The following is a 25,109-nucleotide window of genomic DNA, read 5'->3' as shown; positions in this document are numbered from 1 at the left end:
TTCTATCCCCAGAGGTTGGGAGGGTGTAGGCGCCCGAGCGAGACTGTCCATACAGACCCGTTTGCTTTGAAAATGCCTCTGAGTGCTGTGTGTTTCCTCCTCAGATGTGGAGAGAGCATGCTCTGTGTGGTCCCAGACATCTCTGCATTCCGAGAAGGTTGGCGATGGGTCCGGCAGCCAGTCCAGGTTCCAGTAACTTTGGTCCGTAATGATGGAATCATTTACTCCACCAGCCTTACCTTTACCTACACCCCAGAACCAGGGCCAAGGCCGCACTGCAGCGCAGCGGGAGCCATTCTCAGAGCCAACTCAAGCCAAGTGCCCACCAATGAGTCAAACACAAACAGCGAGGGAAATTACACAAATGCCAGCACAAATTCTACCAGTGTCACGTCGTCCACAGCAACCGTGGTGTCCTAACTACCGTCTTTTTGCTGGGACTTAAACTGACTTGAATGCGGCAAAAAGTTGACAGAAAAAGGCAAGGATAAAGTGAACAATCTTTTGTGGTTTCTTGGGGAAACGTTCCATACCAGGTGATCTATTCAAAACTGCAAGTGCAGATGTGAAATGCAGAAGCCACAGTGAAATGAACAACATCACAATGTACAGGCTGCTGGAAATCCAGTTTTCAGCTGTCTCTCACACACACCCCTTTTGGTTGTTTTTGGTTTGGTTTTGATTTAATGGTCAAGAGATAGACATGCGGCTGAGTACAGGTTAAGCTAGAAGACACAAACCTAACCTAGTTTTTATGGACCAAGGGACTTGCATAAGCTTTAGTAAAAGGTACATTTTCACCATGCCTTTTTTATACTGCAGTATGTCAAACACCTTGTTACCAAACAGGTTGCGCTCCCCACCCGTTGAGGGTTGGCTCTAAAGTCTAATCAGGTTCTAGCCTGACCTTGCTTGTTCAATCTGAGTACCGAACACTTCCAGGTTCTTTTGGTCTAAGGCTGGAACTTTTTTTAAGCTGAAGTCTTATGACTTTTTCATAAGTTGGAATTATTTTGATTTCAGCAAGTCAAATTTTGTAAAGGCCTGCATATTTTTTTTATGATTATATGAAGTCTGCAAAAGCTTTAAAAATGCCTCTGCCTTGCCTGCAATACATGCAATGTATGTTAACTTAGTCTGTTCTCAGATACTGTTGGTAGTTACTTCTGTGTTTTCCCCTTTTTAAAGAAATGTATTTATAGTGGTAATCTAAGAGATGCTAACAGCTCAGTCGGGGTGGCCGTTCGGTGATCCTGAGTTGATGGCACTGAACACCGCCATTTGACAGCTGTGCGCCTCTGCCTGTCCATCACTTCATCTGTGTTCCAGGAGTCGTCCAGGTCCCCTCCCCAAGTCTGTACATAACTTGTATTATGTGTAAGTTAAACATTTTTAAACATTTTATCTTTACTTGGAATGTTCCCAGTGATTACATTTAACAGGGTGTTTCCTACCTTGTTGGCAAATGGCAAAAAATATCATGAGAATTATTTGCTACCAAGTTGGTGCCCTTAGGGTAAAATGAGGAAAGTCTCTGCAGGATGATTTATTGTATTTTTTTTCCTTTTTTTTAGCCTAGCCAGAACATCATTATAATTTTAAACTTAAGACCATAAGATGGCTTTTATTAGATGATAACTAAATAAACTGAACTAAGTAGCCAGAAGACAGTACCTTAGAGACAGATAGTTGTAAGTTTATAAAAATACAAATGTAACTTATATTTCCATTTTCCTCTTTGCCCCTTTGTTTATTTTTCCCCAATAGAAATATTCTGTCCAATTTTCCCCTTTTTAAAAAGTTAAGCTTTGCTTACCTTCAGGCGTGTGTGTCAGCCTGTGTGCTAATATTGCCAGTTTTGTTGTTTCCATCCATCCCTGCACTTTGGGTAAAACCTTGTTCAGTTTCTTAGGAATTGCAGCAGACTCATTGGGCTACATTTAGTACAAGAACCACATATTGATGTTAAAGGACACAGTCTAGTGATGCCACCATCCTTGAGTAAGAACTACCTCTAGATTGTGGTAAGCGTTTACTGTCCCTTAAACAGCGGCCACTAGTACCTTACAAACGCAGACTAACTTCTAATGGCGGTTTGTCTTTCTGGCTATCTGGGCGTCTGAAAGTTTTCACGTAGACCCTTAGCCTCCCGTCAGGACCATTGCTTTCCAGCTTTGCTGCCTTTCTCTCTCTGTCTCATAGACTGTGCCACTGTAAATGCCACTCCGAACACCTTTAAACTGCCTCCTCCTTGTTTGTCAAGGGGAAGGCCACCTGTAAAATGTGGTGGTGACAGCCTTCTTACTCACCCCAAGCTGGGGCTGCGCTGGACAGCCATTTCTCTTGAGATCAGCTGCAGCCCGCTGCCTCCCCACCTCACACCTCCAGGCTGTGTCAGTGGTGCAGGGCGGAGCTCACTGTGGCCTTACCTATCTGTGCAGTAACTGTTCTTGGTTCCCTTCAGCCCTGCTTCTTTCCAAGCACCTCTCCTCAGCTGCCATGGAAGCAGGGCACTGCGGTCTGGAGCAGTTTGCAGTGCCGCTGTGCTTTCTGAGGGCCTAGATTTAGGGTTTAGTTAGGTCGTTAACTGAGAACAGATGAGATGCTTTTGAAGAACAAACTATTCCTTACCCAGCTTTGTAGCTTAAAGTAAGTTTTCAAGTTCATGGCTTTATTAAAATGAACTTTGACTTTTTAAAATGCTTATATCTCATTTCGGTTCTTTTGTTTATTTTAGTAAGAATTGAAACAATTAGACTATAAGTCGTTTTCCTGTTTGTTTGTTTGTTTTTTTTACAAAGTTCAAGAATGTAACAATAAAGGCATTTTCCTATGGTTTTATGTCAGACTCCTACCACAGAGTAGCCTGAACAGATACGTCTGTTTTACCATGTTCTTGATAGTTCTTTTGTCAGCTGCTTTTATTAAAAGTCCTTTCTGTGGATTTGTAAGTCAGTTTCAGTATGTGATGTACAGGAGTCTTGTCCCGGTTACTGTGGAATGTTCCCTCCCTGTTGATGCTGTTGTAGATGCTGGCCCTTTATCCTCTTACCTTCTTAGAGCGGGAATTCTTCAGTCGTGGTGTGTGGGTGTGTTTTTCCATTCTGTTTAGTGAGTCTACACAGCTTCTTAAAACATGTCTAAATGCAGAGTCCGAGACCCACGGTGTATTTCAGCTCCTTGAATTTGTCAAGAGATTGGAAGGCAGGCCAGAAACTGAAAATGTGGGCTGTCCTTTGTGCAGTTGCAGAGCGGAACACTGGGACTTTGAGCTGCTGACTACTCAGACTGCGGCGGCTTCCCTGTGTACAGTAAAATGCCTGCCATTCTTACTGCCACCATCTTAACCTTAACAATTTTGTTTCTTTTCTGTGTGGTGCTGGGGTCACAAATCTAGGGCCTCAGGCTTCTTTGCTAAGGCTTTTTGTTAGTGTTTTCAGGAGACAAGGGTCTCACCCATGTAGCCCCTCAGGGCATTCTTGAAAGTTCCTGCCTTAGTCTCCAGGTCCTGGGGTGGGTACCAGCTATGGCCGGGTGCCTGTACTGCTTTTGCCTAGAGAACCTGGTCTGTGTTCAACCACAGAGGAATTCCAATGCAATTTTTAATAATTAATCCACTAGTTATTTAATCAAAATCTTCTTGTGGGAAGAGATTCCTGTTTGAAAGAAAATGTTAATTGATTATTAACCAAGTTAACAGACATCGTTTTCCAAAGCAGCTGTGTCTCTGGTGAGTACTGAACAAATGTGCGAACTTCTTGTCACTTTTGATTTACTTTTCAAGCACTGTTACTTGGGATGGATGGTTAGAAACATAATAACCCTTTCAGGACTGAGCTGTATCGCCTTCTATTGATTTCTCCCTGTGTCATGATAAATGTTTGCCAGTGTTCAGTACTGTGTCGGTCCAGATGTAGGTTTATGTAAAAGCTCAGTTTTAGCTTATTTCTTGTACCTTGCAGCATGCTCTACACATTCAGTCCTTAAGGGGTTTACTTTACAAACTGTGCGTCTGTAAGGGTTATTAGCAATAAGATAGAAAATCGAGCAAGTTTATACCATAATTTTGTAGAAAAAGGAATCTGCTCAATTCCATATTTCATCCATGAAAACTCTGCAATACGGGCAGTTTCTAGGAATAAATAAAAAGGAAATGTCAACCATTGTAAATGTCTTCTGTGGGATGTGCCCAATGCATGTATCATCGTCTTTGACTTCAGATACTTCATAAAGATAAAATTAAATTCTATATTACAGTTTGCGGACTAGAATTTTACCTTGTGTTTCACATGACATTGAAGTAATAATTATGCTAAATTAGTTTCCTTTTCTGTTTTATAAAATGATTTTCTTTACTGTGTTAATGGTTGGGAATTGTTGCTAAAAGGGTATATCTCCCTAGCCAACCCCAACAAACTGGAGACTGCTTTTCAGCGAAGGCTTGCTTTTCTAGTATGGGTTTGTCTGTCTGTCTAGAATACCAAAGAATAAACATAACAGCAGTGTATGCCTTTAGGGGACTCCCCAAAACAGGGATGATTAAGACATATATTAATAATAAGATATATATGTATATGGACGGAATTATACAGTTTCACATCTCTGGTTTAGTGTTTCCCTAACTTCCAAAAGCGAGCTATGAGAAATTGTACTAAAGCAGTCTGCAGTCTCTTCCAAAGCAGCCATAGCAGATCGCTTTAAGTCCTGTTTCATGGCTCTTGATTCTTAAATGGTTGCTGATTACAACAGGGCAGAAGGTAAGCTGCGTTACTTTCCACATACATGAGTGGTCACCACAGAGGGAATCTCAACAAATGGACAGACACTATTTCATGTATACCACAAGAGAGGTCCTTAAAAACAGTGGCATAGAAAACAGCCGTTACATAAAAATGTCCACAAGGCAACTGACTCACCCCAACCCAGGCTAGCACCTAGGGCAGAGCCAAGAGAGCTGTGAGAACTCCAGGGACACTGTTGGACTGTGCTGCAGCACACAAGACTCTTGGGCTAGGGGTAGGATCACCGATATTCCTGAAGTAGAAGTACTCAATCCAGACTAAGGTGCTGCCATGTCTGAGTATGTAGGAAACATGCCAAATTTTGGTTTCTTAACCACCTGTAAAACATGATGTCTTTCTGGCTCGGTGATGTTGACCTGCGTTTATCACCCACTATGCACCCAGGCATCTTTTCTAGCAGTGCTGTACCAATTATGACTCCAAGCATCACACACACACACACACACACACACACACACACACACACACACACACACACACAGAGTGGGGGGGGGATGTGACCAGGTTGTTGTTACAGTGCCTTCTTGAACTGGTTTCTCCTGTCACAAATTCTTAACATGGTACGTATTGTTTCTGAGATATAGTGAAGTTTGGGGAAATAATCGGAGCTTTGAGGACAATTGGCATCAAGACAGATGCTCTGGCTACTCTTGGGATTTATTCTGAGAGAACAGTGCCTGTTCATGAGTTGCGACTGTGCTGGTGGCTGATAGAGTCCAAACAAATGGAATGGTACTTGGGAAGAGCTTCAGCAAAAGGAAGGGGGGTTTGCTTAGAAGTGTGGGTATTCATTTTTTCCCCTCTTGATGTATTTTGTTTGGGAGTCTCTTGTAGCCTGGACTAATCTCAAATGTATTATGTAGTTGAGCATGGGCTACATAGTAAGATTCCTGCTTTCTCCCAACTACACAGCATAAATGGATATTTGTAGAGCTGGCTTATTTCTAAGCAGTACCACCACCAGGTACTTCAGATCTACCTACAATACAGTAGATCCTCACTTGACATGGTTGCCTGTTGCCTAGAGAAACAAGCACGTCCTTTCTACTGGAAAATGGCAATACATAAGTGCTGACGTCACTTATTGGGGTATAAAGAAGGAGAAATAATAAAGTTCCACTATTAAAGTTCTTCCGGGGACTGGAGAGAAGGGTTAAGAACTGGCTGCACTTGCAGAGGTCCTGAATTAAGTTCAATTCCCAGAAGCACATGGTGGCTCACAACCATCTATAATGAGATCTGGTGTCCTCTTCTGATATGCAGGCATACATGTAGGCAGAACACTATATACATAGTAATAAAATCTCTAAAAAGAAGATTTTTTTTTTTAAGTCTAATAGCACCTTGGGGTAGATGTGGCTGAGAATTCTTGTCTGCTGGTTTGATGAGAAGATGGGGAAAACCAAGAGTTTCTGAGTGGGGAGAGTGCAGAGCAGGTGGGGCAACCTCAGGAACCAAGGCTTGCAGTTAAACAGCTCACAGGCAGGTGAGTTTGAGCTCTGATGGCTGCTGGCATGCACACTGAGACGTCACCTCTGGGCAGTGTTTGAAGCCATAATTCTGATGGGACTGATGCTCTCTCTCCACCTCTGAAAACTCCAGCCTTTGAAAGCAATTAGCTCCTGGAGCTCAGTCAACCCATTTCTCCATCTGCATCAGTGAATCCTGAGGTGACTTTCTTGTCTCAGAGCTGGGGGCAGGGGAGAAGCAGACATCTGCCCTGAACTTATTAAGACACACAACCCTGGAAGATAGAAGCCATAATTCTGATGGGATGTTTGAGCCCTGCATTGCCTGTCCAGCATTGTCTTCTCCAGTGTGTGTAGAAGAGCCTCCAGGAGGGGACAGTTCAGTGCAGGTTCTCAGCGAGGAGAAACCTAGTGGACCTAGACAGAAACAGGAGTGATTGACAGAAGAAAATGAAAATTGCTTCACTGTCTAATCATAGTTTTAGATAACCTTTTCAGATCACTGCAAACGTGCTAACAGCCACTTTGGAATTAAGTTTCTCTACGCCAGGGAAGGCTTCATATCTAATCACAGCTAGCCCAGCTCCAGAGCTGTGAATGTTGCATGTCTAAAACGGCCTGTTCTCATACATGAGCAGGGTTAGGTGACCAAGAGTCAAGGCACAGCTATTCATCCTCCAAAGTGAAAGTGACCACAAGTTAGAGGTGCTTTGTAAATCTTTGGCTTGAAAGCAAAACACCATCTCTGTGGTAATTGTGCTCCTTTTTCAGGAGAGCAGTCTTTACAGTCTAATCAGGAAGCAAGCAAACAAGCCCAATGAGCAGTATATGTGGTTTGATCAGAGGCTCAGCCCATGTCCTAGGAAGGGTAACAGTTGCTGTGAGAAAACACCATGACCCAAGCAACTTGGGGAGGTAAAGGTTTATCTGACTTAGGTTTCCATATCACTGTTCATCATTGAAGGAAGTCAAGAACTCAAGCAGGCCTGGAATCTGGAGGCAGGAGCTGATGCAGAGGCCATGGAGGAGTGCTACTTAACTGGGTTCCTCTGGCTTGCTTGCCAGCTTTCTTACAGACTCAGACTGCCAGCCCAGGGATGGCACAGCTCACAGTGGGTTGGGCCCTCCACTGTCAATCACTGGTTAAAATGCCCTACAGACTTCCCTTGGAAGTGTTTTCTTAATTGAAGATTCTTCCTCTAAAATGACTTAAGCTTATGTCAAGTTGACCTAAAACTTGCCAGAACAGCATGACTGTCTGGCAAGGTGGAGTTGGAATTGGGGCTGCAGGGCTGTACCCCAGCATTCTGGTGCCTGGAAGGCAACGCCTGTTCCTCTTCTCAGGGTAACCAGATACCTAAATGGCAGCAGATGACAAGACCCTTCTTAGAGTAGGTTGTAGATGCCTGGTGAGCTAAAAAGCAGAATTCTGGAGGTCGAGAGGGTTGCAGGAAGAAAGCGGAGTGGGAAAATGCAGAAGCCTGTACACACATGCCACACACCTGCACTATTGCATGCTTTGGAGCCTTGCTCTGAGCATGAACAGCCAAGCAGTCGTGGGATGGGATGTTGGTGTTTTCCATTATGCAGCTGGGACACTGGCTTCTCACCATGGACCAGCTGTAAGAGTGATGCCACCTGGCCGGTGCTGAAGCTCAGGGCACCTGAGCTACCATTTTTGTACTTCCATTTTTAACATTTGTAATAAATGTATTTTTAGAGTGAAAGAATGTTAAGGTATGTATACTTTATGTTTTTGAAGTGGCTGGGGTGGGGTGGGGTTACAACCCCCTCCTAGTGTAACCAATAGAAGCGACTTTTACAGACTCAGCTTGATGTCCGTGACTTGTCTGGGAACTGTGATGCACTTCCCCACCACACCCAACACTTGGGAACCCTTCACCTTTGGCTCCTGGGATACTGTTTCCTGGCTACATTCACAGCCTTTCCACCTTTGACAGCTCTGCACTGTCCTTTCTCCTGCTCCCCTGCAACACTGTCTCCAGGATCACTCCTTTCTGCCTGACCTACCGAAACACTACACATACGGAGGGACTCTGAAATTTATGGCTTCTGGCCAGGTGCCATTGCTACTGCAGTGTCCCCCAACAAAACTCCAATGCCTGTGGGTCAGTAAAGGGCCTGGGGACAACCACTCCAGAGTTGGTTCGGGGTACAGACACTGCTTTATTGTGTGTGAACAGCTTCCTACATAGTGGAAGCCTATCAACTGATTAGTGAGCATATTACCTCGAATTGGACAGTGAATGCTCACACCACCAAGGCCTCTATCAGCAGGCTGGCTGACAGCAACTCAAGCTACTTCAGAATTCAGTGTTCTGACTCCTGGGAATACTCAGGAGCCTGGTGTGCCCTGGTTCTTACTTAAAAGAGCAGTGTGCCAGGTGGGCTGGCTGCCAGGTCATGCCTGCCATCTTCTACACTCAGGCTTTGGGCTTGTACCACACAGATGTAGTGTAACGGCTCACCCACTTTCTCCCTAGTTAATACTTCATTTTTTCCCCCTAGCTGCTATCTTTCTACCCAAGCTACTCAACCAGTTGGGTAAATGATACCTTTTAACTTTGAATTTCTGAGGGAAAGGCTTCATCTGAGTTATTTATTACTGTTAAGGAAACGACTTGAGATAATCGGCTTAGAAAAGTTGGCTTGGGCATAGTTTAGAAGGCTTCTTGTCCAAGTCATTTGCTGTAATGAAACAGGACATTATGGCAAAACAGCTCATCAGATGGTGGCAGAGAAGCAAAGGGACCAAGAGACTAGCTCCCACAATCCCCTTCAAGGGCACACCCGTATGATAAAACACCCCCGTATAGGTGCCATGTCTTAAAAGTTCCTCCACCTTTTTAAGTTGAGGGACCGGTTGTTTTTAGATTAGTGCCTTAAGAGTGAGTAGAGGAACTCTGAAGACAAACAGGCTCTTCTTTCTCTTGTCCCACATCAGCTCATCAGTAAAGCCAGTAGCCTCCTTCAAAATAAGAATGGAAGCCAGCTACATATGAATGGAAGTAAGTAAAACCACCAGAGGCCAAAGAGCCCTCATCCAGTGGTCAGCCTAATTTCTAGCTGTTCCTCCCAGCATCCTGCCTGGCTCTATATCTTCACAGCAGCCCCGGGAAGAGGACCTCTGCTGCCTGATGGCTTCACGTCTCACCTTGCTGACTGTGTCAGTTACTTTGCTAATCACTGTGACAAAGTACCTGAAGTAAACAACTTAAAGGAACCCATTTTTTTTTTTTTTTGAGTTCACTGTTCCAGGTATTTCTGTCCCATCAACCTTGGCTATGTTGATTTTATGCCCAGGTTGAAGCAGCACCGTGGGGTTGAGAGTGTGGCGAGCAGGGGAAACAGAAGAGAATGCCTTTGTTTAGCTGCCTTTACTCCCTTTTATTCATGGCCCCCAGCTTGTGGATGGTGATGTCCATATTCAGGGATGTCCCTACTCCAAACAGCCTCAGACTTTTGTAACCAATCCACGGTTTTCTCCAAGCTGACACTAGTCCTTGCCATCCCATCTAGTTCTTCCATAGACTGCTCACCCTAGCTAGCTCTCCAGCTTCCCGGTTCTCACCTTCCACCTGCTCCTCATGTTGACTAAACTCTAGGCATGCTGATTCTGGTGTCCCTCGAGTTCACCAAACAAGCTTTCATTTGGGGCCTCCGCCATCTGCTGTGTCCTATGTCTGGGACACTTCTGTGATTTTCCCAAGTCTGTGCCATAGCCTTTCTGAACACCTGCAAAGTTCTATTTTCACACCCTTCAGTGCCTATCTGCACCCTTGACCTGACTTCTCATGGCATTTGCTGTACCTGACCTTATTTGTATTCACTTGGGCTGTTTATTTTTCTCCTCCAACCAGCATGGAAGCTTCTTGGGACTGACTGGAGACATCATTTTGTTCCTTGTGTCTCCAGACTCCAGCACGTGGCAGATGTCCCATAAAAGATCACACCAACTTTGTGAGCACATGTATCCAGGATAGAAGGGCCCATCAGATTTGGTATTTCTTTCTTAATAAAGGAACTTTACCCTGGAATGCTTCAGTGACAGAAATACGTATTTGTCTTACCAATCACACAAGCCCAGTAAGACAGAACAGACACACAAGGACATAAATATGGGAGTGAAGGGATTCTTGTCAGTCAAGAACATAGAAACTTGGTGGCTGTGGCAGTAAGAATGTCTGATTTAAGTGAAAGAAACATGCAGGGGTCCCCATACCTGAAGGGATAGTTGACTTAATTCTATTGACTTAATTCTTTCCTGAGTAATTTCCAGTTACTACAGGAAAGGGAGTAGGATTTGTGGATGTTTACAGAAAAGCCAGATACTATTGGACAGGGTTTTCTAGAACTAATGAATATATGTACTAAAAGAATTTATTAGGTTTACTTACATGGGGTGGGGTGGTTCAACAATGTGCTGTCTATGCACTGGAGAGTCAGAGAGTCAGCCCGCTCAAGAGGCTAAATGCCTCAGTCCTCGGGTGCTTGATGACTGGAGGATAGCAGCTGCAGGAACATCAGCAGGCAGATAATATCCATGTTGGGCAGGTCACAAGCACCTGTAACTCCAGCTCCAAGGGATCTGACATCTCCGCTAGCCCCAAGAGCATCTGGACACACATGTGCACAGATCCACACACAGATATATGCATTCAATAATACATTTTTCTTTAAAAATTCATTTTAAAACAATTTTTGGTATACATATAATCACTTTTTAAAAAAGGTTGTAAGTGTTAGATTTATTATTATTAATTATTTTGTCTACATGTACATATGTGTCCCACATGAGTGACTGGTGCTTGTGAAGAAGAGGGCATCAGGTCTGAAACTGGAGTTATGGATTGTCCCGCGCTATCGTCTCGCCAGCAAGAATGCACGCGGACACTAGGATCCTTTTGCAGCAAAGCGTTTACTGTACAGCTCTCTTGAACAGGGACAGGGGGATCTCAAGCGCTCGCCTTATATAGACAGCAGGCTGAGGCTATGCTAATTGTCCTTCAGGGATTGGCGGAGCATGAGTTATCTTAGTAGCATGGTGCTGCTCCCTCATTAGCATATTACCGGCCAACTGATGCCAGGTGCAAAGCCTGCGCATGCGTAACCGTTGTTCACCACAGGAGGGCGCCCTACAATGGATGGGTCTCAATGTTACATTTTACTATTTAGTAGACACCACAACTTTGTATACTGATAAGATAGATGAAGATGCTAATTTTTACATAAATAAATATTGTCTGAATATTTGCTACTGTAGGATTCACAGCCTTGTCAAGGCTTTTCAGTCTTGATTGATGTTTTGGTTTTATGAGTGTCATTCCTGAGAACATTGCCTTACGTAAACACATAGGACAAAATGGCAGAATCATTTCAGAACGTGTTGGAAGTTCTGTCCCAGTCCCAAGCCAAAAGTTATCTAATGATTTCTTTCTTATAAAACTCATCAGCAGATCAAACAGCATTTTTATTTGTATTTATTTTGTATGTAGATATGGGATAGAGGTTGTCCTAGCCACAGCACAAGTGTTAGGTCAGAGAACAACTTGTAGGAATTTATTCTTTTCATTACTTTGTGGACACCGGGGAGTGGACTCGTGTTACTGGGTTTGATGGCGAGTACCATCTTGTGGGCCCTACAAACAATGTTTAAAATCAAGCACAATTCAAAGACATGTTAGCTTGAGGAACAATGACAGAAAAATAGTAGGCTTTGGTTTCTCACAATTAACCGTTTGTATGAGCAGAAAGCCTCATCCATATGTACAGTAGAAACACTACAGTTCATGTCACGCTGGTCTTCCGTGGGAGCCACGGTGCTTCAGGCAGTTTGTAAGATTCATGCAGTATTAATGACGTTCACAGTACTAAGTTTGCACATTGTGTATCCAGGAAAAGAGCTGCAGTGAAGTTACTCGAACTAACACAGAAACACCCAGATTCACTACACATTTGATTTTGAATTAAGTTTTGCTATTACATTCAGAAATCTTTTACTGTCATCAAATTTTGTATCACCTTCCACATCTGACCTCATACGGGTCTGCCAGCCATGGTTAAGTGCTTGTATTCTAGATGCTGTTTGTATACTCCCATTTACCTGTCATAGTAACAAATGACAGCTCTATTGGCTGTGTCCTTGTTCCCCTTTCTCTCCTCCTCCCGCCCCCTGCGCAGTTAAGACATTTTTTTTTTAAATCGTTAGTCAAAATCCACATTCCGATGAATTTGTTTCATTGTTCAATTTTGATAGTACAAAAGACTAATGTAACTGAAATGGAAACCCTGAAATTTCAAAATAAAATAGAGATTTGTTTCAAGGTACTGGGGTAGGCACAAAATTTTTAGTAGGACACCAAATAGAACAGAAATTAGTCCCAAGTATCAACAGGTGGGGTTCCATCAAAATAAAAGGTTTCTGCACAGAAATGGGAACGATTGGCAAAGCCAAAGATCTTAACCAGCTCTACTTGAGACTCAGCATTGCAGAATCAAGTGCCGAGGGAGTGAAACGGTCAGTGGACAAATGGGAAAGTGAACTTAATAGACAGTATTAAAGAATGACTGCCCCCCCCCCAAAAGTTTTCAATGTCCCAGATCATCAGGGAAAGGCAAACTAAAAGTACTGTGAAATACCACCTCATCCCAGTCAGAATGGCTGCCATCAACAAATGACAATGTTGGAGAGGACATAGAGAAGAAGGGATCCTTGTCACTGCTCTGGGGTACAGTTCGATAAAACCATTATGAACATCAGTTTGAAATTTTCTCTAAAAATGAAAAATGTAATTACCGTATGATCCATCTGTTTCACTCCTTGGCATATGTCCAGAGAACTCCATACCCTATCATAGAGATATTTGCACCCCACTTTCTTCACTATGGCAAAGAATTGGAATTAACCTCACTGCACATCAACAGATGATTAGATAGTAAAAGTTGGTATATACCCATAAATTATATAGAGTGTGTACATGTAATTTATATATATATCACTTATTATCAATATATAAATCATAAAATATACTTTACATATCACTTAATCTAAATATGTAACTATATACAATTATATATAATACATATATTCTTATATATATAACACATGTATGTGTAATATATGGAATATATATAATGGAATGTCACTCAACTCTACAGAAAATGAAGCTAAAACGTTTGCAAGGAAATGTGTGGACTTAGAATGTATATGGTCACACAGTCTAAGAAAGAAATGAACTCATGTTTTTTCTCACATGCAGAAGCTGGCCAGTGCTATATACATATATGGAAAATGTGCATTTGGCTATAGTATAACATAAAGAAAGGAGAACAGGAAGGTCTAAATGTGAGGACTGCAGGTAATAGACAAGAGTTAAGAAAGAGGATATGAAGCTGATTGTCTTTCTAGTTCTAATTCTATCATGGATTGTGTTCATTTTCGTAGTGGATAAGTGCATAGAATATATTTGAAACAGAAAGCTTAAGACTTAATGTGAAGCTTCACAGCTCCATTTTGAGTCTCAATTCTAACAAGATCATTAAGTTGTATAGTCTTTGGGTCTGGTCAGTTTTGGTGTGTATTTTTTAATTCTAAGTTTTTAAAAATAAAGTAAAAAGATTAGCAGCAAGTACTCACATTGGTAAATGCTGAGAAATAAAATTTACCTAAAGTATGAAAATAAACAAAACAGCATATCAGGCCCTCTGTGGCTCGACTTCCCCCTTAAAGAACTTTGTGCTTTTCCAGGAGTTCATGAGTGCGTAGTTTTTCCCTTACTTTACTTTCTTCAGGTCCAACTCTTTATTTCAGAAGGCTCCATTGGTCCAACTATTCAAAGTTGCTGTGCGAGTCTGACACAGTTCGTCAGTGCTGGAGATCAACAAAGAACAACTTATACTTGGTTAAAAATCCATCATAGTTAACATGCAAAATAGATGTGCACCCGAGAATCATTGCGTAACACCCCCTCCCCCTCTTTTTTTTTATTTATTCCTTTGGTTTGTTATTTTCTTCTCTGGAAGATTTTAGCATTATTGTTTAAGATTCTTTTTGCTTTGTTACAAAGTAGTATACACTGTATGTGTTTCTGAGCATCCCCTTCCCAACACACGTGACCAGGTACTTACTGGGAGTGTGAAAATTTCCGGGATAGTACCTCATGCTGCTTCACTGAAGCATCCTTACTCTTCCTCTGGAGTTCCCACCAGTCAGCCCCCCCCCCCCCCCCCCCGCCGATCTTTTCTTCTCTTCATCATGCCTACCCTTTTCTTTTTTGATCCATGTTCCACGAGTTTCCTTTAATCGTTTTTGGACACCACCCCCTTCCGTTTCTCACCTGTCTCTTCTTTTATTTCGAAGGTATGGACGGGCGGGGGTGGGGGTGGGGGTAGGGGACTTGGTTTATTGAAGCCCATCTGGATTTACTAACTGGTGTGGATGGGGAGGTGGGGACCCTGCTTCAGGTATCCATGGGAACAAACAGCGAGTTCTTTTGGTCTTTGTGGGAGGAAGGCCATCCTAAGGTTGTGACCTTGAGTGGTCAGAAACTGTTTGCTCACCTCCAGAGAGGCCAATGGGAGGTGTCTGAGATGAGAGTTGAGGGGGGCTTGGATAAGGGTTGGCTCAGGTCCTGCCTTTATCTCTTCATTTAACTTTTGTTGGCAGCCTTACCTCTCCGTGCCTCTTTGAGCCTTTAGTTTCACAAGTGTCTGGGGAAAGTACATTTTAAATAAGGACCAAAGTCGAAAATTTGGGTGTGACAGAAAACTCAGCCCTGTAAGCATTTCTTCTAGACTCCGCCCAAAAGTTACCTAACAACCTCCGGGTATCATCAGCCTGGCTTGTTTTAAAAGGATTGTTTGCCACACCACTCCCACTTCTTCCTCCTCCTCCTCCTTCCCCCTCCTGTTCCTCTTCCTCCCCCCCTCCCCCTCTGTCCTTCTCTGTCCTCTCTCCTTTGCCTCCATTCCTTCCTCAACCCCTTCTCAAGCCCCACATGAACTTCATTTTCTAATAGACCAGTTGTATTGCTGGTACCTAGACAGGGAACCCTCTGCTTGGGCCTGCTAAGGCACGCCCTCCCACCTCATTACAAACCACCAAAAGGATCTAGAAATTAACATGGTTTTTTTTTTTTTAATTTAAATTAAAACCTTACGTTTCATTATTTTTTTTTTCACCTTAACGAAATCTTTTTCCTTGGTGATCCTGGTTGAGGTGTCAGGGTTCATGACTCGCTGAAGAATGATAGGCCAGGCTCAAATAGTATGTAAACGCTAAGAGTGCTTTATTCTGCATTAGTCCAGCATGCTGGGGTCTCCCATTTCCAAAATAGAGAGACACCCCCTCCCCAAGTGAGCTTGAAGGCCCAGGTTTTCACACCTTCAGGGAATTCCAGGGTAGCTCTGTCTTACTCTATCTCTAGGCATTCCAAAACCATTACCGGGCGTGGTGGCTGCAAACTGTTGGTGAGGAGTCTGGGGAATGTGGTCTTTGTCTTACTCTATCTCTAAGGACATTCCACGACCTGGGCGTGGGGTTGCAAACCGGTGCTGACCCACTGTCCTTGCTTCAGGCCAGGTGATAAGGCAGTTTCTGATTAGCTTCCCGAAGCCTGGGTTTTTAGGCCTAATCTCCTGAACTGCCAGTTTAAGTCTATCGTGGAATCGGCCTCGCTTTCTCAGAGGTTTGATTGACAAGAAACAGGACTCACCTGGAGCAACCGTGCAGTGCCCGTGTCCAGAGGATTAAGCATGGTGTGTGTGTGTGTGTGTGTGTGTGTGTGTGTGTGTGTGTGTGTGTGTGCGCGCGCAACACCCTGAGCACCCGGAACCGGGAGCTGGTGCTTCTAATCTGAATAAGAAAAGGAGATGTCTTAGTACCTTCTGGCTGGCCAGCTAGTCCCAGGGGATCCCTCTCGTCTCTGCCTCACCGTGCTGAGATTGTAGACATGTGCCCACGACTACATATTTGTTTGTTCATTCACGTATTCACTCATTCATTTTTCTTTTTATGTGAATGGTGAGAATGAGTCAAGCTGTGTGGTTAACATTTCATTGACTGATCCCTGGTCCCTACTATGTTTTCATGGTATCAGAGAGAACCACTACTTTGAGAGGCCTCTGACAACCCCTAATTTCTGTTTGCAAGCCAACCTCGCCTTGCCAGGGCAGGTTGCTGCCTAGGTTTGTACTCATTCCAAAGTTCTGCTATGTTGGGATGGAAACTCGGATTCCCAAGGAGAGTCATCAAATCCTTGTACAGGGCTTGGGTCTTGAGCACAACTTCTGAAACGACACGGGTTGTTCCAGACAAAGTGATGGAGTCCAAGCAGGGGTTTCTTGCTCTGTGCGGACTTTTACGTGACTCTCTGCTGCCTCCCTGTGGACGGTAGTGGGAAAGGTAGTCCATGTGCTGTGCCTGCCCCGTTTCTGAACTGGAGTGGCACAAACCGTCAGAGACTCCACTTTTGAGTGTGAAATGGAGAGGTTGGGCACAGAGAACAGATGTTTGGCCTCACCCGCCTTAGATTGATAATTATCTGGATATATGTATGTATGTATATATATATATACATACATATATATATACATATATATATACATACATATATATACATATATATCTTACCTGAAAAGTCACCTGAGGGTTAGACTACAGGATTTTGGGCTTTACTCCCACAGTGTCTGAATCGGAAAGACTGTGTTGGGCCCAAGAAGTGACACTTTATAGAAGTTCCAGGTGATGCTGACCCAAGACACCCCCTCCCGCCACACACACACACACCCGTGTCTCAGGATACTTGCCCACGTCGCCATCTCTAAAGTCTCTCAGTTGTGGCTTAGCACTCCACCTCTCACAAGAAAATACCTACCATTTGTGTAAGGGGCAAGACGTGGACGTGGTCATCTTCCTTTCAAAGGTTACCGCTATTTATATGGAGATTGTACCACTGCACCTCCACACATGCGTGTCATTGGACTTTGTGCTTATCCATCTCCTCCCACTGCCTGCATCTGTCCCCCCAATCTCATGCCTTCCCTCTCTCAGTTGGCCTCACCTCACCGTCATCACCTCTAGGCTCTCGTCCTCCTCTGTCCATGCTCCCCTGTCTGGCTTTAAAAGGTATCCACACACCGTAAGTATGCACGTGTGTATACATTCTGTCCTGACTAGTTCTTGACACAGCTTGACACAGACTATGGAGTTATGTGGGAAGAGAACTTCAATTGGGAAAATTCCTCTAGTGGATTGTCCATGGGCAAGTCTGTGAGGTGTTTTCTTTTTCCTTATTGATTGATTGATTTAGACACTGTTTCTCTGTGACCTGGAACTCACTCTTTAGACCAGGCTGGCCTCAACTCAAGAGTTCTGCCTGCCTCTGCCTCCCAGGTTCTGGGATTAAGGGTGTGCGCCCCCACCGCCCAGCATTCTTGTGGTTCTTTGTGTATCTGGATATTTGTCCCCGTCCTCTGTGCAGCTGGCAGGTTGCTTCCTTCCTGTGGGTTGTCTCTTCACTCTGATGATTGGGTGCAGAAGTTCAGAGTCAACTGGGATGACCCTGACTCTCTTCTTGAAAAAGCAGGAGCACAGGGACATGGGTGTTTCAGACCCAACCATTCACTAGTGCTGCTTCTGACTAGGGGAAGGTCAGGAGCGGAGGATTTAAAAACTGAGCTCAGGGGAAGTAGGATAGGGGTGCGTGCCCTCTCTGCTGTTGAAAGACACAACCCTGGGGCTGGAGAGATGGTTCAATGGTTAAGAACACCGACTGCTCTTCCAGAGATTCTGAGTTCAATTCCCAGCAACCACACGGTGGCTCACAACCATCTGTAATGAGATCTGGTGTGCCTGAAGACAGCTACAGTGTGCTTGTATACATAAATAAAATAAATAAATCTTAAAAAAAATAAAAGATGCAGCTGTCTTGCATTTCTGCCTAACTGCAAATTTCGCCCCACAGACGCTCCTCAGTGGGAGTCTTTTGTGGAGTGATTGGGGCTTGGGGCCCGGCGAGGTAGGATGTGAGGCAGAACCTTCAATCCCGTGTAACCCAGAGAGTGGCTAATTACAGCAACTGACAAAGGACACAGAGTGTCCAGAGCCCTGGAGTCATTGAGGAGAGGAGGAAACTGTGTAGGGCCCCTGCCTTTCAGTGAGAGCCTTCCACTTACAGGGAAGGAGACCGCTTTTCCAGGGTTACAGATGAGGTGACCAGCAGCCACGTAAACAATACTGTCATTGGCTTCATCACCGGGAGCTCGAAGGCGTGTTCACCCACGGGAGGTAAGCCGATCTTGAGGGAACACAGGTGTGCAGGATCTCACAGATGAACAGTTAAGAATTCAGGCCCTGCATGCGGTGGTTCCCACACAGCAAAACCTTGAGAGGCAAATAAGGACAAAGATAACTTTTCAAAAGAGTTCAGCAAGCAAATGTTGACATTAGTCAGGTTCCTTTGAACTAACAGGAGGAAGTGTGCAGCCAAACACCTGAGTTCCACATCCCGCTGGGCATCTGAGGAGATTAGACATTGATTGCTCGTTTATTTACTTTTCTTTCTTTTTTAAGAGACAATCAGGTCACAGGTTGGCCATACATTTCATCTCAGTGAGCAGAGCCTAAGTCTGGGGATGAGTTGGAGTTCTGTAGATGGGTACCTGAGAACATAAGGAGAGGAGAAACATCCTAATTTCATCCTTTGGTTCCTGGACCAGGTATTCTAGCACTCAGGAAAATGCTGTCTTACAGTTCTAGAGCCACTGTGCATGGCACATCTTAAGGGCCAGCATCCTCCCTGTGAGGTACTGTCTGAGCTGCCATGAATGGTCCAGCTCTGTTGCTTGCAGAAGTAAAAGTATTTCAGGACCTGCTGTACCCGAATGGCTGTTCTGTTGAGCTGTGTCCTGAGTTTTTCTTGTCTCTGCCTCTGGCACTCTTTCCAAGGTCACCAGCAGCTAAGTCTCCACTTCTCTTTCATGGGTTTCTCTAGTCTTCTCTAACTGGCCTCCCCTCATACACCTTGGTTTTTTTTTTTTTTTTGTTTGTTTTTTTGTTTTTGTTTTTTCCATGTAAACCAATGAGATGTCCTAAATTAAAAGTGGTATTACATCTTTCTCTTAACCTTGCTGCCCATGGGTGGTCAAAGAGGCTCAGATGATAAGGACGCTTGTCTCAGAGACTGCCCCTTGAATTCAGTCCCTGCAAACAGCATGGTGGGCAGAGAGAAGCAACTCCCAAAATTTGTCCTCTGACCTCCAGGAGCATACGGTGGTACATATACTCCCCAGCCCCCACCCCCACTCCCCACTCCTGCTAGCCACCATAAGTAAAAAAATAATTATAAACCCATTCTGTGGAAACGAAAATCCTAGTCCTTGTAAAAGCTACTATAATTAATAAATGCAAGTTAGTCAGTAACCTTATAAGTGATCAAATCCTTTAATGTGTTCAGAAATATATTTCAAGTTGTGCAGAGAACTGATACGGTTAATTATGAGATTAAGTCAACACACTCCCTGTGGCTGAGTCAAATGTCAGAGCTCTAGTGTAATAGGCAACCATTTTGAGTACAGCTAAGGAAGTCTGGCATATCAGTCCTCCCATTCCCTCTCTCATCTCCTAGATCCTCCCTCCTCCCTGTCTCTGCATCCGGACCTGCTCCTCCCCACCCCCCGCCCCCATCAGTTCTGCTTGCCTTCCATCTGCTGTGTCCTCAGCCCTGTTTGCTTCTGTCAGGAATACCTTTTCCCTCAACCCTGTCATCCTCAATGCAGCGTGATCTATTGAGCTAGGCCCAAATGTCACATCCTCTGCAGACCCCTGGCTGCCTCCCTCAAACCTTGTGTCTCTGCTTCCCCCCACCCCCCACTCACCTTCCTCTCAGGGGGATTCTTTGTTTCTGATTGCGGAGAGTCTCATCTGCATATGAGAAAGGGCAGGCACCTCGAGGAGAGGGTGGTCATGGGAGGCCTCAGGACTTCTATTTTCAGAGCTGTAGGGCTTACAAGAAGCATTAAGTTATATTTGGTAATTGCTCAAAAAGGTGTTAGTGGAGAGACAAGCAGGGGATGGGTGTGTCTTGTTTGCTTGCCCTTGGCAGCACAGCAGCTCCAAGGCCTAAGTGGAAAAGCATCACCCAGCAAAGCTGCTTGCTCTAAGCTTGGCCACTATCCAGCTGTTGCCTGGTGAAAGCCCAGACCAAGAAGAACTCAATTCAAGGAGCCACAAAACTTCCCTATCCCTGGATTATAGGGACCCTTGGTCCTTACCCACTCTGTGTCCTTTGTCTGAGTCCCAGCGAGGGAAGCTGGCAGAACGGCAATGTGCCACAAGACACGGTCATTGAGGGTACCTTTGCCAAACACGCTAAGGCAGAGACCACTGAGTAAAGAAGTTTCTAGAATTGCTGTCTAAGGTAAAAGACTAAGAAAAAAAAAATAAGCTTCTGCATCAAAGGTGGGCAGGAATCCGATTTGTTTGCTTGTTGACTCCGGCTTCATTTTTCTGCTTATGACAGGATGTAGCTTTGTAACCGAGGTGGCGTGGAGCTCTCCATTCTCCTACCTCAGCACCTCCCCACCCACTCCACTTCTAGCTCTCACACTTGCCTCAGGAGTGAATATTTTTTCCCGTTCATTCTCACAACTTGCTTTATTTCTTCTACAAGTAAAAAAACACGTGGCACCAACTGTGAGCTATCCTCAGAAGACTATAATTGTTGGGGTTTAAATCTCGGCTCGCATCCGGACAGACCACACCAAGCCAACGTGGTTCCTCGTGGAGAGTTTTAATGAGAGAAGAAGAGTAGAAGAGGGGAGAAGTAAAGGGCAGCCATGAGCTGTGGAGAGGAGGGGGGTGGGGAGAGAAGGGACAAAGGGGAAGAGGGAAAGAGAGCAGAGCAGAGAAGAGAGAATCAAGAGAGTGAGGGGGGCAAGCAGCCCCTTATATAGTGTCAGGCACAGATATCTGTTGCCAGGTAACTGTGGGGCGGAGCATACCTGCTGTTGCCAGGTAACTGTGGGGGTGGAGCTTAGACAAAATACCAACAAAAACACCTTCCCATAATTAAGCTGCTTAAAAAAGCATCCTGTCAATGTAACAAAAACGACAACCAATCTGAAAGGGCGAATGGTTTACTTTGCTTCATACTTTTGAAGGCTCTAGACCATGGCTGGTTAGCCCCACTAGATCTATGATGAGGTAGCGCATCATGGTGAAAGCGCCATGATCACCCCATGGCTGGCATGGGAAAATAGAGTAAGTCAGAGCCCCAGTAGCCCCTTCAAAGGCACAATCCCCAAAGACATAGCTTCCCCTACACAGGGCCACACCCTTCAAAAGTTTCACCACCTCCCATGGTATCTCAGTCTGGTGACTATTCCTCTAGCACATGGGCCCTTGAGGACTGTCTACCCAACAGGAAGACTCTCTCCTGCAGCCAGCCGGTGGCAGATTGGCCCTGGCCTCCATTCCCTGCTGTCTTTACAGTGCCTCCTCCTCCTTCATCCGGTGTGTGTTTACTGCCTTTCTCCTCCCCTGGAAGACAAGACCTAATGAACACCCCCATCTCTCTGTCCCAGCACAGAACCGTCCCGGACCCAGACAGTGCCCACCAAGACTTCAAGCAAGCTCTCTGGGTGGCTCTACCTGTGGCCAACAAAGTCCGTTAAGTGGATGTCCCCCATGCCGTCTCGCATGCTCATTCCCACAGACTTTACATCAGGTTTTAAGGTGGAACCACAGCACAGCATGCCTGCCTGTCCCTGGCCAGAGAGGATTTTCTGTGGGTCTACAAACAAACACAGTAACAGCTAGAGTAAACTGACAGGCATAGCGACTATGTACATGAAAATCAGGAACCCTTCCGGAACTGTTAATTCTAAATTATCATTCCTAAACTGCTCAATTCTCCAGAGACTTCCATGAAAGCTTTCTCCCTTTCCCCCTTCCTCTCTCCCTTCCTCCTCCCTTCCCCTCTCCCTCCTTGTCTCTGTCTCTTTTTCTTCCTCTGTCTCTGCGCTCTCTCTCTCTCTCTCTCTCTCTCTCTCTCTCTCTCTCTCTGTGTGTGTGTGTGTGTGTGTGTGTGTGTGTGTGTTTTGTTTCTGGGGCAGTAAAACTTACCAGACTAGACCTTGCTCTGACCTTTGAAGGGGAGGTAGTATAAAGGGGTGACACTGATCTATGACAGATGCGTGTGCCTGCGCGTGTGCGTGCGTGTGTGTGTGTGTGTGCGCGAGCGCGCGCATCTGTCATAGATCAGTGCGCGCGCGCGCACACACACACACACACACACACACACACACTCACTCATATTCACAGGCACTGTCTTTCGGTGGGGGATTGGGCCCTCCTAGCAAATTCTGCTGTTACAAAGTTGTACCTGATCGTCTGAATTCTCACACTTAGGTTTGAGCATCATCAAGAGGTTGCCTCTGTAGCCAGACTTTTGGCTACTTTATAGGTTCCGATTTCTCCACCCTTCTCCACCCTTCTTACTTCCAATCCCTCAACATTACATAGTAGCAGAAGACTAGAGGGGAAAGGGGTCTTCAATATCGTTAGACTACTTCCTGCTGATTAGACATGTGAAATTCCCTGGGACGATTTTGATCTTCTTAGGGTATCTCCAACCAGCAGCCAGTGGCAGCTGGCGGCTATCAGGAGCAGGTTAACGAGAAGCAGTACGGGGTCCACCAGGGACCGCCTCTGGGGGGCGGGGCTCTAGCATTTTATACCCTCTCAAGGGCCCCCAGAATTCCAAACACTTGCAGAAACTATCTGCAGCTGGCAAAATCACGCCCCAGCCAGAGCCTGACACAGATCATAGTCGGCTGCTGTGGACAGTCTGAAGCAGCCTCATGTCCCACACCTGGGATTAAAACAGAAACACATTCACATGACATTTCTGTGTTAAAGAAACCAAACATGCCTCTGTGTTTTTAATTTCCTTTTGAGACAAGGTCTGTAGCTGAGGCTGGTCTCAAATTCTCTGTGGTATAAGAGAACCTTGAACGTCTGAGCTCTCACCTCCAACTCTCTAGTGTGGGGCTTCTAGGTGTGCAGCAGTCAGCATACCTGGCTTTATGTACTGCTAGGGGTGAAAACCATGTTTTCATGAATGCTGGGCAAAGATTCTACCAATCGAGCCACATCCCTGGCCGCATCTTCTGCGATCAATCTGTGTCTTCATAGACTTACAGATCCAAAGGAGTTCGTGCTACACACCCTAGTGACCGAGTCAGTGACTAGTGTCAACCACGTGTTGTTGTTGTTGTTGTTGTTGTTATCTGTCATCATTGTTGTTGTCTTCCAGACAAGGTTTCTCTGTGTAGCCCTGGATGTCCTGGAACTTGCTTTGTAGACCAGGCTGGCCTCCAACTCAGAGGTCTGTCTGACTTTGGCCTCCCAAGTGTTGGGCTTAAAGGAGTGTGCCACCACCGCTGCCCGGCCGTCATTTATTGGCTGGAGATTCTTTGAGCTCTAATTTATAATATAAACTTAGAAAAACATTATAAAGCCCATAGCAGTTTGTGCTCATCTCTTTGAAAACGGGGTACTGTGGAGGTCTCTGGGAGCCCACCACCTTTCAGGCCTCACAGGTTTCAAGCGGAGTCAGGTATTGCAGACGCTGTGCTGGCCAGAAGATGGCAGCAAACTTAAACTCGACCTGTAATGTAGATTATTTTTTCCCCTTTCTTTGGGAGCATACAAGTCAGCCCCAGCCCAGTAAGGACGGAAAGGTTAGCCAGGACTGGAGGTGCAGGCCTGTATCCACTGTGCTGCTGAGACAGGGGAATCGAATCATAAGTTCAAGTCCTACATGGGCTGCAGAGTGAGGTCAAGACTTGCCTGAGAAACTTAGTGAGATCCTGTCTCAAACTATGGAGTAAAAGGAGGGTTGCAGATGCAGCCCGGTGGGAAAGAACTTCCCTAGCGGGAGTGAGCCTAGCACTGCACACAAGGAAACAGTCGGGATAGAATGAGAGTGGCAGTGGCCTCCAGTCCTCAGCCTGGTAGGTTTCCATGTAAAGTCCATGCATTTCAAAACTGATGCTGTGATCCAAAATACTTCTTCTCTTGTGTTAAATGGATTGTCTCAGGTGGTTTGAAAGCTGACCCACCTCGTGCCAGGTAGGATGCTAATAGCAGACAACCGATGCCTGTGTTAGTCAGGGTTCTCTAGAGTCACAGAACTTATGGGATGTCTTTAAATATTAAGGGAAATTATTGTAATAACTTACAGTCTGCAGTCCAACTAACCCAACAGTGGGCAGCTGTGGATGGGAAGTCCAAGGATCTAGTAGTTGCTCAGTCCCATGAGGCTGAGTGTTTCTTTGGGAATCCCAAAGAAATAGGTTCCAACAGATGTGCTGGCAAGGAAGTGCAAGCAGTCAAAAAATGAATCTTCCTTCTTCCAGTGTCCGGATGTAGGTCTCCAGCAGAAAGTGTGGTACACACCAGGCCTGGATCTGGAACTTGCTTTGTTCCAGGCCGACCTAAAATTCAGAGATCTGCTTGCCTCAGACTCCTGGGATTAATGTACTACCTTGCCAGGTCCTAAGTTTTTCATGGCCACTATGCCTCAAGACCTCCATGATCAAGATCCCGGCAGGAGCCTATATATTCCAGCCTTAAGATCTGGATCACAGGTGTGCCCTCCATTTCTAGATTGTAGTTCACTCCAGATGTAGTCAAGGTGACGACCAGGAATAGCCATCACAATGTCCATCTGAAAGTTAGTTGTCATCCCAGGGCAAGCGGCCTATCAAAGCAGTCACACTGAGCTGGAGCACAGGTGTGACAGAAAGATGACTG

At 45.1% G+C, this 25,109-nt stretch overlaps 1 protein-coding gene and 1 long non-coding RNA gene across 13 annotated transcripts in view; one reads left to right on the top strand and one right to left on the bottom strand.

The window, feature by feature from the left end:
- Positions 1-4,268, top strand: part of Rbpj (recombination signal binding protein for immunoglobulin kappa J region) — a 184,855-nt gene extending 180,587 nt beyond the window's left edge. For 7 of the 9 annotated variants that reach the window (XM_039092403.2, XM_039092406.2, XM_039092408.2 and 4 more), the window contains one exon: positions 105-4,259. In XM_039092403.2, the coding sequence (XP_038948331.1) occupies positions 105-420 (316 nt within the window). In that variant the 3' untranslated portion in view covers positions 421-4,259. Of the gene's footprint in view, positions 1-104 lie in introns of all 9 variants that reach the window. The other 2 variants (NM_001414973.1, NM_001106631.2) reach the window with 2 other exon arrangements.
- An 11,287-nt stretch (positions 4,269-15,555) lies between these two features.
- Positions 15,556-21,341, bottom strand: LOC102552214 (uncharacterized). Of its 4 annotated transcripts, none has more exons than XR_005493274.2 (5): positions 20,564-21,341; positions 20,168-20,294; positions 18,785-18,952; positions 18,467-18,674; positions 15,556-17,811 (listed from the first exon to the last, which is right to left on the bottom strand). It is a non-coding gene; the product is annotated as an uncharacterized LOC102552214 (long non-coding RNA). The 4 variants fall into 4 exon arrangements; XR_005493273.2 differs by having other exon boundaries at positions 15,556-16,673; XR_010057521.1 differs by lacking the exon at positions 18,785-18,952.
- Positions 21,342-25,109: the final 3,768 nt, after the last annotated feature.

Source organism: Rattus norvegicus, chromosome 14, assembly GCF_036323735.1.
Source record: "Rattus norvegicus strain BN/NHsdMcwi chromosome 14, GRCr8, whole genome shotgun sequence".
NCBI lineage: Eukaryota > Metazoa > Chordata > Mammalia > Rodentia > Muridae > Rattus > Rattus norvegicus.
Note: the sequence above shows the minus strand (reverse complement) of the source record. Positions and strands in the feature narration are given on the sequence as shown.